This window comes from Hyaena hyaena, unplaced genomic scaffold (genome assembly GCF_003009895.1).
Source record: "Hyaena hyaena isolate Hyena2069 unplaced genomic scaffold, ASM300989v1 scaffold_220, whole genome shotgun sequence".
NCBI lineage: Eukaryota > Metazoa > Chordata > Mammalia > Carnivora > Hyaenidae > Hyaena > Hyaena hyaena.
The window spans coordinates 2,459,454-2,476,148 of record NW_024080852.1 but is presented as its reverse complement, the minus strand read 5'-3'; the positions used below and the strand labels follow the sequence as shown (position 1 = coordinate 2,476,148).

At 46.6% G+C, this 16,695-nt stretch overlaps 1 gene segment (V, D, J or C); it reads left to right on the top strand.

The window, feature by feature from the left end:
- The first annotated feature begins 2,228 nt into the window (after nt 1–2,228).
- Nucleotides 2,229–2,886, top strand: LOC120238964. The segment is given in 2 exon segments: nt 2,229–2,322; nt 2,441–2,886. Coding segments are annotated over 2 exon segments (537 nt in total).
- The last annotated feature ends 13,809 nt before the right edge of the window (nt 2,887–16,695 follow it).

The window sequence follows — 16,695 nt, the reverse complement described above, 5'->3', positions numbered from 1 at the left end:
CACTTTAAAGTCTTGGGTTGATGTAGAGAAAGAAAAGAGGGCCCAGAGCATCCTCACTGGCAATAGGGTGTGGAGGAGGGAGCAGCTTATGTCTGAGGAGAGTGAATTAGCTGCTGGGGGACAGGAGTATAGAATCAGATGCCACTTGGAGGCGCCCAGGTGGCTCAGTTGGTTAAGCGTCCAACTTCAGCTCAGGCTGTGATTTCATGGTTCATGAGTTCAAGCCCCATGTCAGGCTCTCTACTGTCCATGCCGATCCTCTGTCTCCCCCTCTCTCTGCCCCTCCCTAACTCTTTCTTTCTGAAAAATAAACATTTTTGAGAAAATGAATCAGCTGCCTCCTGAATCTTGGGTTAATTTAACATGGAGAATGCTTGGGGCGCCTGGGTGGCTTAGTCGGTTAAGCGTCCGACTTTCGCTTGGGTCATGATCTCGCGGTTCGTGGGTTCGAGCCCCGCATCGGGCTCTGTGCTGACTGTCAGCTCAGAGCCTGGAGCCTGTTTCAGTCTGTGACTCCCTCTCTCTCTGACCCTCCCCTGCTCACGCTCTCTCTCTCTCTCTCTCTCCTAGAAATAAATAAAATATTAAAAAAAAATTTATAAAAAAAATAACATGGAGAATGCTTGGGATAAACTATAAATCTTTAAGCGGTAATTGTCCACCTGTATGATGTGGGAAGCGCAATGGAACCTGGGAAAATCCACCAGGCAGGAAGTAAATAGTGGGTTTAGCTTTGTGGATGCGGGTAAACTGTGAAAGATTTCTAAAGATGATCTTCAGTTTACTAAGATCATTGTTGACTTGAAGAGGGCTCTTGAGAATGAAAACTGCTTTCCCTTCCTGGAGAACACCGGTCTCCCAGCAAGAGTATGGAGGATTCTCAGGACAACAAAAAACACGAAGGGCTGAAGTCGAGCCAAGCCTGCTCCCTCCATGGTTTTCCTGGAAGGAACAGAACTGGTAGTGACATAGGAAGAGAGAACACGCCTCCTTAGAGCAGAGTTACTGTCCTGATAGCCAGCATGCCTCTCTCGCTGGCCTGGAATGGTGACAGTTTGGAGCTGCACCTCCAGCTTGAGGGGGTTTCGAGCAAGAAAGCCCTCTCTGAGGTGTGGGCACTGTCCCCAAACTGGGATGAAACTTCTTGCCTGGAGGTGACAATGATTTGGCAAAATAGAGAAGGTCTCTGTGAAGTCCTAGCTGTGGTTGGAAGCAGTTAGGGGAGATGAGGCAGTCTCTTCTCTCCCCTCCTCCCCTGGGCCCTTCAAGAATATTCCGGCTCTAACAAAGCACAAAACAAACTCAAAGGTATTCAAGAGGGGAAACATTCTGGGCAACCCCAGGAAAGTCACCTCAATGCAGGAAGGACATGGTGACCCAGAAAAGGGAGCAATACATGCTGCTGGAACTCAGAAGAGATGCCATGATGCCCCCAGCCCCAGACAGAACTTCCTTTGACTTGGATATACAGCCGATTGCAGGCAGCATCCAGGATGTATCCCTGCTTCTGTGCGGAACAGCACGTGGAGATTGCAAGAAAGAGGCTGAAAGCCTACAGTAGACAAAGAAACCATGCAGGCTGGTAAAAATGTGAGGTGACTGTAGTCAGCAGATGTCACCCCTCCCTTTAGGAAGGGAGAGAAGAGGGAATGGAAGAAAGATATGCCAAACACCAACCTTGAGGAAAGCAGTCCCTTGCGCCCACAACTACGTGTACTCTGCTAACGAGGAAAGAGTCCTGCACCTAACATGCTGAACTGGATACAGACCAGTGAAATAATCCACAATGGGGACCTGACAGAAGTTTTACACGTGAGCCTCTTGTAAACAGTAGCAGCTAAAACACATGTCGGTGGGTAAATAAGGATAGGAAAATACTCCTGCAGAGCAGAAGTGAGGACTTCTAAAGTGCAATTTTGATGACAATCTAAGGTTCATGCTCTCACATTTCTAAGTGACCAACATGTTATGCCAGTTTTCATCAGAAAGATTTAAAATACACAAATATTTACCAAGTTGAACGAAAGGATACTGATGAGACATTGTTCAGTGTGCAGAAATAAGCAGCCTCAAAGGAGAGCGAGGGGAATGGTGATCATAAGCCTTGTCAGCTCACAGCGGCCTGTACTGACTGCCTGGGTTTCACTTCAGCCCCGTGAGGAAAGGGGAGTGGTTTCACCCCTGAAAATGAGGGCCAAGAAGCTGCAGAGATGGAGACATTACAGAGATTGATGAGAGCCCCCGGGGCTGGGAGACACCTGTGTGAAGCCACCATGGGTTTCCGGCCCCTGGGCTGGGTCGTGCTTTGTCTCCTGGGAGCAGGTGAGTTTCGGGACACATGGATAACTTGACCGTAGCTTGCAGGTCTCAGCTCAAGTCCTTTTCTAGAGCCTCAGGTGCCCTCCTCGGCTGTCTCTATTTCTGTTTCCTTCTCTCACAGGCCCCATGGAAGCCAAGGTGACCCAAACCCCAAGACACCTCATCACGGGGACAGGAAAGCAGTTGACAGTGCATTGTTCTCAGGACATGAACCATGATGCTATGTACTGGTATCGACAAGACACAGGGCTGGGTCTACAGCTGATCTACTTTTCGAGGAATGTTGACTTTTTTGAAAAGGGAGATGTCCCCAATGGGTACGCTGTCTCTCGGAAGGACAAGAGGAAATTCCCCCTGACCCTGGAGTCCACCAGCACCAACCAGACATCTCTATATCTCTGTGCCAGCAGTCTACCCACAGCGCCGCACAGCCAGCTGCTCTCTGAACAAAAAGAGGACCACAAGAAGAAGGAGGCTCCTTCCTGGGGGGCCCCACCCCAAGTAGGGGCCTTCTCTGACTTCCCAAGTCCGGGGACCCTGATCAAGCACCTCTGGAGCTCATGCTGAAGCCCTTTCTCCATACAGAGCTTCATTGCTCCCCAAACAGAGCGCTCCATTTTCACTCCAATCACTCCGCAAACTTTTGTCCCACATTCCACATCCTATTCCCGGATGTTGGCCACTCAGGGGAAGAGAACGTTCTAGGTTGTTTACAAAATCTGCCATCTCCCGTTTTCCCGACCTCAGTGAATGGTCCTGCCATCCACCCAAATGGCCAAGCCAGAGATGTAGGAGTCATCCTCACCATCTCCGGATCCTATCCTTCTACCCGGCATCCATCCCCACCCCCTACAGATTTCTAGATGTTATACCCCTTGCAAATTCTACCGATGTTTCTAACTTCATCGGTGACACCGGGGCCCAGCAGATGTCTCTCATCTGGATTCCTCAACCACCTTTGAAGTAGTTACCTCCCACTTCCAGTTTGCTACCTGCCTCCATCCACAAGCCTCTGTCTCCAGCTTAAACCCATCAGTGTCTTTTCTTAACCTCACCAAAGTCATGGGTATAAACTTGAGACTTACAAGCCTCTCCATGATGTGGTCTTTGCATACCTGTCTACCTTCCTAACATGAATATCCTCTTTCTTTCAGTTACCACCACTACCGGACATTTCTGTCTCTTACAGGTCCCCACATATGTCCCCTGCTGCCTCACTGCTGGGTCTTCACCAATAACATTCACTCTACCTAGAGCACCCTTCCTCTCCCCATCTGATTGATGCCTGATTGACCATTCCTCTGTATGCTAATTAAGAAGTCATTTCCTCCAGAACGATTTCCTTGAAGCCCTGGCTAGGTTAGGCCTCTCCTCACTGCTTTTAGGACTGCCTGAATCTCTATCCTCAAGGCAGTCAACACACTCAACTGTTTATTTTTTAAAATTTACATAATCCGGACACCTGGGTGAGTCAGTCGATTGAGCATCCAACTCTTGATTTTGACTCAGGTCATGATCTCATGTTTAGGGGGATGGAATCCCACGTCAAGCTCTGCACTGACAGTGAGGAACCTGCTTGGGATTCTCTCTCTCCTCCTCTCACTGTCCCTCCCCAGCTCACTCATGCATGCTCTCTTTCTCTCTCAAAATAAATAAATAAACTTTTTATTTTAAAAACAAGTTTATGCTAATAAATACTAAGCTTAATGAGAACAAGGATCATGCCTATATTGTTTATCTTTTTTATCTCCATACTTGCCAGAGCGCCTAAAGGCAGTAGTGTTAGGTAAATGAGTGACTCCGTCTTCTTTTGGACACTCTTTGTAAAATCTCTCTGACTAGTCCAATATCTAGGCCCCCTGCAAATTTCTCTCCTGGGCATAGTTTGGGGAGATTGCAGGGGTTTTCACATCTGTATAGAAGCCAGACAAATCATATGCTCTAATAGAGTTTTTTACTGTACTTGGGCCCATGTTGACTCTATGCTATAGGTCAGCCTGACAAGGATATTGCCTCTCCGGGTATCACTGTGCCCATAGGATCCTTTTCTTTTTCTGATGGGCCCTAAAATACCTGCCCACCACTGCCGTTGCTTCTGCTCTGCACCATTACCTTTGCCAAGTGACACAACACAGCAGTCTCTATTGTTGCGCCGGCGGGCTCCGTCATCCCTCCTGGGTAGAGTCTCCCACAGAGTGACACCTCCGTTAACGAAGCACAGGAGGAAAACATTTTCTCAGGCTTTTCCTTGTCCTTCTCTGTGTTGGAAGGGCAAAATTACGGTTCTGTATCTTGGTCCCCCATCTCTTACACAGACTTTAGCAGAAAGGCCCATTCAATTACACTACTCACCAACCGGCAAAATAGTAGTTACACCCTGGAGTAATGGAGTGCAGAGAACCTCATCCAGGATGCAGAATCTGGCACAAAAACAAAAACCCAGCTGAGCTCAGAATCCACTCCTCCCTCCAAGAACCATGGCTGTGTCGCTGGCTTGGCCGCCGCCCCTACTGCAGGGTGAGTTGTGTCCCGCAGGCATTTCACCCTGTTATTCACAGAGGCTTCCAGTGCACCAATCCCTCCTTTTTTAAAGACTTGCCCAGACATTTCTAAACCACAGAACTTGTTACTTCCCCGGCCTAAGGTGAGTTTCCATTATACCTTTGATCACACCCTCAGTATAAATAGAATTATTTTCATTAAATCGGAGATGTAAGTGGAGATTATAAAGACCAGAGACCGTTCCCGGTGAAATGGATCTGCTATCTCATGACCTATTTCCTGGAAATCATCTCAAGCGACTCCTTAGCCTGTGGGAGCCCATGGGACAATGATGTAGACAGACCCCTTCATGCTCATACAGAATCCCACACACCTAGCCCTCTCTTCGAGGACCTAAGGATCTGAGCTAGGATGCCCTTATTCTTAGCTTGGACCTGCCTTAGTCACCAGGTTACGCTGCTTGTTACCCTTGATTCTAGGGCCAGGAGAGTTCTGATTGTAAACCATTCCTTAGAAAATGCACCCACACAGTCTGCCTTATGGAATCTACTTCCGATGCCTAAATCGCACCTCAATCAATTTCACTCATGCTAAAGAAATATCTACGAGAGTTAGTGAATTTTCAGAGTTAGAGGCCTTGTCACAGGTTTTTTTTTTTTTTTTAATATTAATTTTGGTTCACTAATTGTCATTGTCCTTGGTGGACTACTATTTCCATGTTCTTCCCTTAAATGTGGGGGTACCAGGATATTATTTCACTAACAGCACAGCTAACACAGACACCCCACCATGAACTCACCTGCTATGGTATCCTCCTTGGGATAGGTGGATCACGGGCACAGCTAGGGTGTCTTTGACCTTGGTTCACCAGACCGCTACATTAAGCCTTTCTCTGGTGGTGCTACATTGGCATCCCTCCTCAGCTCTCTCTTCTGAGGTACCATCTCTTTTAATCCACAATGCCCATGAATGCAAGCGCCACTGAAATCCCACAGTCAGAAAAAGGGTGACTCTGTGATGTGACCAAAACATGTACCATGACCCATACGTGCTGATTCAGACAAGAGCCAAGACTGAGGCTACAATTAATCTTTTACTCGATGCCAGGAGTACCAACAAATGGGAAGTCTCTAAGAGACAGGGTATCTTTTTAAGTAAGACTGAACATTCTTCCCAACCTTCAGACGTCCAGCCTGCCAGCGGTTAACCCACAGTGCTGCTCAGACACTTCCTCTCTGCTCCAGAAGGGTTGTCACAGAGGGGAGGTGGCGCCCACATGGGAGACCGTGAGGGCGGGACAGCACCTGGGAATGAGCTGTCACAGTGCTCTCTTCCTCCCTCCTCCTCAGGGTTTGCACAGAGCTTCCGCAGCCCAGGCAACCTGAGAGACCCCCCCTCTTCTGTCAGTTCGGCTTCCCTCAAAGCACCTGCTATACTGGGCTTGAGGGACTCTCTCCAGGACCCCCCGCTGTCCAACCCTTTGCACTGCCCTATTCCCTCCCCATCACCCACATTTCATTTACCAGCTCCACTCCATCTCTAGACAAACCGCCTGTCTAATTTCAGGGTTTGATCTCCAGCCTTCATTTCTCGAAGGCTCAACATTGTAGTCAGTGCTATTTTATAACTGCATTTCAGCTGTCGCTGCCGCCTACCTAGCAAGATAACATCCGATTGCACATGACGTTTTCCTCTGCCAGGCCCGCCCGGTAAGCTCAGTCTTGCTCTCCTGATCTCCTGATTGCTTCCCACGTTCCCCAGAATGCCTCTGGTCACTTCCTGGACACACTCACCTTCTATGCATCTCCATTCTGCAACAGTCTTACTGTATTGTTGCTGTTTGCGATAAATCTTTTCTCCCGGCCGTCTGTTCTTCGATTTAGGGCAATGTGCCTTTCCAGTGTGCATCACCAAACCACCACTGTGCCTGGTGCACTGCACAATGGATCGAATTGAAACTCTGCAAGGCATGGAGCATCCCTCTGAGGCCCATGACAGAATTCCCAGGGCCTGGCACATAGCAAGTGCTCGATAAATATCAGTGCAAGGATTCTAAGAGGGGTTTGAGAATTTTAGTCAGGATTTGTCTTCTTATCTCTCTTTCCCAGCTAAGAGCCCTTTTTTAAAAAAAAATTTTTTTTTAATGTGTATTCATTTTTGAGAGACAGAGAGAGACAGAGCGTGAGTAGAGGAGGGGCGGAGAGAGAGGGAGACACAGAATCCGAAGCAAGTTCCAGGCTCTGAGATGTCAGCACAGAACCTGGCGCGGGGCTTGAACTCATGAACAGTGAGATCATGACCCAAGCCGAAGTTGGATGCTTAACAAACTGAGCCACCCAGGTGCCCCTCAGCTAAGAACCCTTTCAGTAACTGGCTTAGATAACAAAGCTTATGAGTAAATCCTCTAAGAGACAAGCTTTTTACTTGGATGATGCTCTTATTAAGCAATGATGCTGCTGATCTCTGCTCTAGACATGCCCCGTTTCTGTGAGTTTCACCATCACAGATTCAGGGACAGAATTTTCTAGTCACAGACTCCATCACCTCCAGGAGCTATGGTAACACGGGGCAGAGGAGGAGGGGTGGCCAAGCTCTCCAGGGGAGAGACCGTTCATGTGAACTGCTGGGATCATTGAACTCAGAACCGACACGTTGACACTCTGCCCCAAATTGCTGTTATGAGTTCAGGAAGAAGATTGTGACAAAGGGGCGCTGTGGAAGTACCCTTCACCTGGGTGCTTCTCAGCTTGGGATTTCTCTTCTTCATAATAAGTAACAGAAAGGTCCATAATCCTTAGCCTCTTGCCCATGGCGTATCAAGCCAATTCAACTGCCAAAGCACTTCAATTTTTAGCATCCCCTCCTCTATACAATATTCTTTTCATTAACAGTCATGTAACAGTCACCAATCTCAATGTGCCCTGAAATCACCTGTTAAGGATTTGTTTTGTTCTGTTGGGTTGTTTTTTAAAATTCTGTGTGTGTGTGTGTGTGTATGTACAGTGTGATAAGGATACTTAGCATGAGGTCACCCTTTTTAACAAGTATTTAAATGTACAATCCAGTCTGGGGTCACCTGAATTGGTCAGGTTGGTTAGGTCATGATCACATAGTTCGTGAGTTCGAGCCCCATGTCGAGCTCTGTGCTGACAGCTTGGAGCCTGGAGACTGCTTCAGATTCTGTGTCTTTATCTCTCTCTCTGCCCCTTCTCCCACTGACACTCTGTCTCCCTCTGTCTCTCAAAAATAAATAAACATTTAAAAAATGTACAATCCAGTCCTGTAAACTACAGGCACAAAGACAGATCTCTAGAAGGTAGTCATCTTGCAAGACTGGAACTTTTTATCTGTTGAACAGCAACTGCCCACTTCCCCTCCCCCGGTCCCTGGCCACCGCGTGTTCTTCTGTTTCTAGGTACTTGACACTGCGGTATGTGAAATAAGGCAGTTGCGAGGACAGATATTACATAAAAGGAGTCTTTTATCACCAAAATTGTTTAGAAGTTCTGGCACATGGTGAGAACACAAGCAGAACAACTTTTAATTGGATTTTATTATTGTTTTTTTTTTTTTACATCAGTATCTGCTACATTATTCATATTTGGCAATTGTCCAAATGACATTCTTCATAACAAACAGAAAAACAGATTCTGGCCCATGTAATTCCAATCCAGAATTATATTCTATATTTAGCTGGTATTTCTCTTTACTCTTTACTCTGGACCCTTCCTCAGTCTGTCCTTTGTAATTCAACACTTTGGAGGAGTATCAACCAGTTACTTTATAGAAAATGGTACTTAATTTAGTACTGTGATAAAGCATGTTGAAGGTGAAGCATTAGACGAAAATAATTTGTACTTCCCATTTTTCCCCTGGTAGAACATTTTCAAGCTTTTTATAATAGATGAAAAATTTCAATCACAGAAGCGGAGAGGCTAATACCATGAGCCCTATCGCCCAGATTCAATCATTTACATTTTGCCGCCCCTCCCATCTTCCATTTCGGCCAGCGTTTGTGGCTGATACATTTTGAAGCAATTTCCCAGACATCACAATATTTTATTCCAGATTTTAGTAAGCTCTAAAAAATGATAACACACTGTTATATCATATTACCTACCTAACAAAATTATTTGAAATTCCTTAATATTACATATGGCTAGAATTATATTCAAATTTCTCCTATAACCTTGAAAATGCCCTTTTAAATATCTGCTTATGCATTTGATTGTGCTGTCTCTTCCTTCCCTTTTCCCTCCCTCCCACTCCCCTTCCTCTTCTCTGCAGACAGTGCGCTGCTCCTCGTGAATAGGGAGAGGGTGACATTAGGCAGAGAGAGAGAAGGGAGCCTTAGGGAGCCAGGCTGCAGCTACTAGTGGGCGGCTGAAGAAGTGGAGGGGTTCGGGGGAGAAAAAAGCATAAAGGTTTTCCGGACCCGCCTGGGCTAGGAGCCATGCATAGAGCCTCACAAACGTTCTGATAAGGTCCCAATAAAAAGTTAGGGACAAAAATCCTTGGTGGCTACCCAGGCAGGACCCCGTCACTCTTGAGAGCTTTCTACTCTTTCTCAATAAACTCTATTGCTTTGCTCCCTCTCCGTTGTCTGAGATCCATTCTTCGACTCTGTGAGACAGGGACCAGTGTCTCTCCCACCTCCTATAACATGAGTGCTTGCACCTGGGACCAGCCACACCCGCACGACACCACTGGTTGCCCACTGTGTTCACTACATGGCCCGGTGGACCTGCGCCTGCACGTGTGGGTGCTTGTCTCCACCAACAACACAGAGGATGGAAAGGGTAAGTGTTATAAAAGGAATTAGCCTAGTGCTCATGGGAAGAATCATATCTCCTTATGTATCTACATCTCCCAAAGCAAATCAGTAACAATTAGAACAGAAGTATCTACAACTAGGGGCGCCTGGGTGGCTCAGTCTGTTAAGCATCCGACTTCAGCTCAGGTCATGATCCACAATGTGTAAGTTCCAGCCCTGTGTCGGGCTCTGTGCTGACAGCTCAGAGCCCGGAGCCTGCTTTGGACTCTGTGTCTCCTTCTCTCTCTCTGCCCGTCTCCCACTCATGCTCCCTCTCTCAAAAATAAAAAATAAATTGATATTAAAAAAAAGAAAAGAGGGGCGCCTGGGTGGCTTAGTCGGTTAAGCGTCCGACTTTCGCTTAGGTCATGATCTCGCGGTTCGTGGGTTCGAGCCCCGCGTCGGGCTCTGTGCTGACTGCCAGCTCAGAGCCTGAAGCCTGTTTCAGTCTGTGACTCCCTCTCTCTCTGACCCTCCCCTGTTCATGCTGTCTCTCTCTCTCTCCTAGAAATAAAAATAAAAAAAATTAAAAAAATTAAAAAAAAAAGAAATATCTACAACTAAATACTTTAGCACACTGCATGTGTACTTAAGGATGGACATGTAAGAAATGAGGACTCGGGGACTAATGATAATTTGCAATTTAAGACGCCAGCTGCATACAAGGATGTGCCCGGGAAGGCAGGGAGATACTAGGGATCTGATAAAATCCCCCAAACACTAAAGCTAATCATTTCAAAAATAGAGAACAGCACAACGGAAAGATGGGATTTGAACCAGAACACGAAGTCAGACATATTTCTTCTGACCGCTCTGGTTATGAGATTCACTGGGAATTCAGAGGCAAGAAATTGATGGTTGAGTTAGAATTACCCTGGAGTTCGAAGCTTTTCCTCCCTAGTGGGTGAGCAGGATGGGACACTGCCTGGGTGAAGTCTCTATTAGAGAAGTACTGTGAAGCGTAAAGAAGGGACAGTAGAGATAGTATAGGACACTTGGTAATGAACCAGAGTCTAGTATCCATGGTGGCGGACGAGGGCGTAGCAAGTGCGGTTTCGGTTTTGTAGAACTGAATACATGGGAAAACAATTCCTGCAGAAATATTTTGGAAGGCAAATCTCAAAAGACAAAGATTTATCCCAAAAGAGGAAGACCAAGATGAGTCCAAGAAATCATATCAATGAAGAACTTGAACAGGCTGCCTGACACAAAATCAGTATTCAGTGAATGATGGTAGTAGTGACGAGTCAGGCTTTTACTGCTACTTTCATGGAGCCCAGAAGGCTTATAATCCGCCCATAGGTACAAACGTGCCTTCTTACATCCACCCTGTGCGGTTGCCAGAGTTATTAGTCCCATTTTCCATATAGGGACACTGAGCCCAGAATTTGTCCATGTCACTGCCAATCACATGGATGACAGAGCCGGTTTCACGCCCGGACAGTCCACCTACAAAGCCTTCCTCTGTATCGAGTACGATACTTGTGGTAATTATTGTTATTTAATAAGATTGTATGAAAAAACAAAACTACTGAGAAGTAAATCTATACTCAGAGAAAGAGGGGAGAAAAAGAGGGAAGAGAGAGAGAGGGATGGAGAGAAAAGGATAGACAGAGAGAGAGTGAAGAAGGGGGGGTTAGAGAGAGGGAAGCTAATCAGAGTTATTAACTCCTAATCAGAATTAATCAGGGAAATCATAACCCCCGCTTAGGAGATTCACTTACTAAGACACTGAGAGGCCCCCACCCGTCAGGACCCATCTAACCCTAACCCTAACCCTAACCTTAACCCTAATCCTAACCCCTAAACCTAACCTTAACCCTAACCCCTAACCCCTAACCCCTAATCCTAACCCCTAACCCTAACCCTAACCCTAACCCCTAAACCTAACCCTAACCCCTAACCCCTAACCCCTGACCCTAACCCTAACCCTAGCCCCACCGCCCAGCCCAGGTGGGGTGCGAAGGCAGGCGGTAGGGGCTTGGACAAATCCCTGCAGACACCGTCACGCCCTCCCCCTCCCAGGAAGATGCGGACCTGCCCCTGCAAGGAAAACGCAGAGCCTGGGGGCAAGGCTTGCGCCCAGGGGAGCCCCTCAGAGACGCAGCACCCCAGCCGCTTGCGGCCGCTAGTCGTATGGGCTGAAGTGTGTCCCCTCGAAATTCCTATATGGAAGTCCTAACCCTCAGGACCTCAGAATGTGACTGTACGTGCAGGGAGCTCTTCAGAGAGGTAATTAATGTAATTAATTGAGGTGATTAAATGAGGCCACGGGTGTGGCCCCTTCCCGATCTGACCGGTGTCCTTATAAGAAGAGGGAATTAGGACACAGACACGCACAGAGGAAACACTGTGTGAAGACAGAGGGAGAAGACGGCCACCTGCCAGCCGAGGAGCGAGGCCTCTCAGGAAACCAACTCGGCCACACCCCGATCTCGAACTTCCGGCTTCCAGAACGCCGAGAAAACCCACTTCCGTAGGGTTAGTCACCCGGTCTGCGCTGTGCTCTGGCAGCCCTGGGAAGGGAATCCAGCTGACCATACAGGTCTCTGCCTAATACGTACCCAAATCCCACAGCCAAAGGAACAAAGCAGGTGCTCGGCACACACTGTATCATTTGTGCCAGCAGCCGCGGCAAAAGAGCTACACTCACCCGGTACTCGGTGCCCGAAACACCCCTGAAATCCCAGTGCCCACACGCCTACCTTGACAGCCAGTCCTTCTAAGAATGGCCATCTCAGGCCTACTGTGCTAGCTGTTTTCTACACACGCACATGCACGCGCGCGCACACACGCATGCACATGCACACACGCATGCACATGCTCACACAGACACACACGTGCATGCACATGCGCACACATGCACACAGGCATGCACACACATGTGCATACACGTGCACGCACAGGCATGCACTCACGCACACGCACAGACAGCAGAACAGGGACGGCTTTCACTCTGGCGCCTCTAAAGTCTCTCGCTTCTAGAAGATGACTAAGGGATTGCGAGTGTGGGCAGGGACAGTGACGTCACAGACAACCAGCCCGGAGCCTGAGCCTGAGAGAAGAGCCACTCTGCCTCGAGCCTGCCATGGGGCTCAGGCTCTTCTGTGGTGTGGCCTTTTGTTTCCTGGGAGTAGGTGGGTCTGGGAAGTTAGCAGCAGACCCCTGTGTTATTATTCCTAGGCCCTGAATACAAGATTTTCCCCTCATCAGGCTTCATGGCCTCTTTTTTTTTTCAAAGTTTTTTATTTATTTCTGAGAGACAGAGAGAGAGAGAGAGAGGGAGAGCGTGAGCAGGGGAGGGTTAGAGAGAGAGGGAGACAGAATCTGAAGCAGGCTCCAGGCTCTGAGCTTCAGCACAGAGCCCGATGTGGGACTCGAACCCATGAGCTGTGAGATTGTGACCAGAGCCGAAGTTGGACGCTCAACTTACTGAGCCACCCAGGCGACACTCAAATTGCTTTTTTTAAAAAATTTTTTTAATGTTTGACTTATTTCTGAGAGAGAGAGGCAGCGTGAGCAGGGGAGGGTCAGAGAGAGAGGGAGACACAGAATCCGAAACAGGCTCCAGGCTCCCAGCTGGCTGTCAGCACAGAGCCCGACAAGGGGCTCGAACCCACAAACCATGAGATCATGACCTGAGTCGAAGTCGGATGCTCAACTGACTGAGCCACCCAGGCGCCCCCTTGGCCTTTTTTTTTCACCTCATCTGTCCATCTCTCTTAGGCTTTGTGGATGCACAAGTAACACAAACCCCGAGATATCTCATCCAAAAAGTGGGAGCACAAGTTTTGATGGAATGTTTGCAGAATATGGACCATGAAAGAATGTTCTGGTATCGACAAGACCCGGGTCTGGGGCTGCAGCTCCTCTATTGGTCGTATAATACTAACAGTTTGGAGAAAGGAGATGCCCCTGACGGGTACCGGGTCTCTAGAAAGAAGAAGAATGCCTTCCCCCTGACCTTGGACTCTGCCAGCACCAACCAGACAGCTGTGTACCTCTGTGCCAGCAGTAAATCCACAGCACCACACAGCCACATCCTCTCTGCACAAAAAGGGGCAGACGTCAAGGGAAGTGACCACAGCTCAGGGCTGAGCTGCACTGCCTCCCATGGCACATTTGTGCCCATCAGAAGCCAGGCGGCCTCTAAGGAGGAACCAAGACCACAGACACACATGTTGGCTAGGAGAGCATGGATATTTTTCAGGCCCCACTCCTCACCCCTTTCCAAGTCAGGCCCCCTTCTGAACTTACGTAACCCGCCCAACTTTATGTGTCATCCCCAACCTAAATGCATGAGACCCCCAACCCCAACCAGGAGAAGTCTCTTCACTTATTCGCACTGGAGAGGCCCTGCCCTACGACCCTTTATCAATCTTTCCTCCCTGTTCTATCAGAGTCCCTCATACTCTGCTACTTTGATCCCTGAATGCTCTTACTTGACATTTCGCTAGAGGGCGCTCACACATTTTAACTCTTTAGCTATGTCCTCTCTTCCATGTGTTGATTTCAACAGGAAGCTTGTGGAGTTTGAATCCTGTTTGGTCAGTTGAGAAAGAGAAAAACTCTGACAAAAATAGATCTTTTTGAGGTTCTCTAAATGGGTGATGTGTTTTATTGGAAAGTTCTGATCAGGGAAGGAATACATTGTGATGCAGGAGGTGGTAAGAATTAGGCTAAGGGCACGTGGGTGGCTCAGGTGGTTAAGTGTCCTCTGACTGTTGAGTTTGGCTCAGGTCATGATTTCGCGGTTTGTGAGTCTGAGCGCCGCATTGGGCTCTGTGTTGACAGCATGGAGCCAGCTTGGGATTCTGTCTCTCCTTCTCTCTCTGCCCCTCCCCTTCTTGCTCTCTAGATCGCTCTCAAAATAAAAATTTAAAAACTTACAAGAAAAAGAATTAGCCGGGCTAAATCTGTACTCACAATCCCCTGAAGAAAGTATCTGCTTGTTTTAAGAATGAAACATACACTATCCTGTCAGTAAATATTAATTGAGCTTATTCTGCTTTGGGAATACAAAAGAAACGTAAAGGGTATTGGAAATCCATACATCAGTGCAAAAGTATTAACAAAACAGATGTTTAAGATGCTTCAATTCACTGCTAAGTTTTTATGGTGTAGAACTCAGAGAAAAAGTGAATCGATCACATTACAATATTCGGGATTAAGTTCACATGACAGCTCAGATTTGAGCTGATTTTTTTCGTCTTCCAAGTTTCTATTTAAAGTCCAGTTAGTTAACATATAGTGTAGTGTTGGTTTCAGGGGTAGAATTTAGTGATTCATCACTTACATATAACACCCAGTTTGAGCTGATTTTAGATAAGAAATAAAGGCAAGAGGAAGTATCAAAAGTAAGAAATATCCTGCAACATTTTTGCGAGAGATCCTACTGGAATGAAAAGGTGGCCTTCTTTCTCTGGAAAAGACACGGATCATAGGTCTCCCAACAGAGGTCGACATCTAGAACAGAGAAAGCACCTCTTCACAGAATAAGGTTAAACGACAGGACATATCTACAAACATCTATTTTCAGTGAGCCTTCAGGGTGTCTGGGAGTCCTATAACTTCCCATAAATTATTTACTTGCCACAGTAAGCATTGCACTGACCCAGATGATCAACCTCGAGAGAGGCGAACAGATATGAGCACTGTGGTTTCATTCCCAGTGCTTTCTGGGACCATTCCCAACTTCACTGAGACCCTGGTGGGAAGAGCTCCACCCCAGCTCAGTCCTTACACGCTGCCGCTTGCTCCTTCAAATGCATCTTACCTTGCTAAGGAGCTGTCGCCCAAGCAAAGAGATAGGACATGTGAATTAAATGGATAATACGCAGAGATTGAATATCATACATCAAATGAATTATACAAGACATCTAAAGAGGTTGAAAGGATTATAGATTGGGAGAAGAGGCTTGAGTTCAGAAATAAATTGAAAAGAAGAGTTCCAAAGAGAGTTCACAGAATACACTCTTAAAAGCCCATAAAATATTACCAATGTTTACCGTAAGAGTACAAGGAAGCATTCAGAAAATGTAAACCATTATTTTGGATAAAGGTACATCACATTCAGATACTGAAAAATTCATAGAAGGAATGATGCTATCCTAAATCTCCAAGAAAGCAAGGTTTAAAATTTTGTGATGGGTAAATATAACAAATTCTTTTGTGTTAAATGAAAATATAAACAGGCTTTACTAGGACATGATGGAGAAATGGGGGTGGCCTCTTGAAAAACAGGGGCAATAAAAGAAAAGAGAACATCTCCCCTTTTTTCTAGACAAGAGTGAGATATCCCAAGCAGTTTATTTTAAGATACAATTGTGAAATACAAGTATTATTGCCTACTGATTATAAGTGAAAAACCTAAATTGAAATATCTCATCAAAAGCCACAGAGCTGGAAAGCTAATGGCAGAGATCAGTGTTCCTATACTGTTTTTATTTATTTTTTTTAAATAGTTTATTGTCAAGTTGGTTTCCATATAACACCCAGTGCTCGTCCCAACAAGTGCCCTCCTTCATGCCCATCACCCCCCTTCCCCTCTCCCCCCCCATCAGCCCTCAGTTTTTTCTCAGCATTCAAGAGTCTCTCATGGTTTGCCTCCCTCCCTCTCCCCAACTATTTTTCCCCTTCTTCTCCCCCATGGGCCTCCGTTAAGATCCTCCTAATGCACCTATATGTGCAAACATATGGTATCTGTTCTATACTGTTTTTAAAATGACCAGATAATGGAGTCCACTATGGGTAAATTTCCATGCTCAGCTCAATGGGTCTCAAATCCAACCATTAGTATTAGAATTAGATTTAATTCTAGATTTATTAGAATTAGATATAATTCACACAGCCAAAGATTTGGGTCTCCTATCTTTGCACCAGCAGCATAGCCAGCACCAAAGATGTATTTCATGATGTAGCATAAACTTTCAACACTTCTATCTTGAAGTAGAACAGTGAAGTGTTAACAGAAGAAATGGTATCTCCCTAGTGATGGACAAGTAGAGATAGCCATAAGAAAAAAATGGCCAGTTGTATTTTTGCTGACTATAAAACAACTG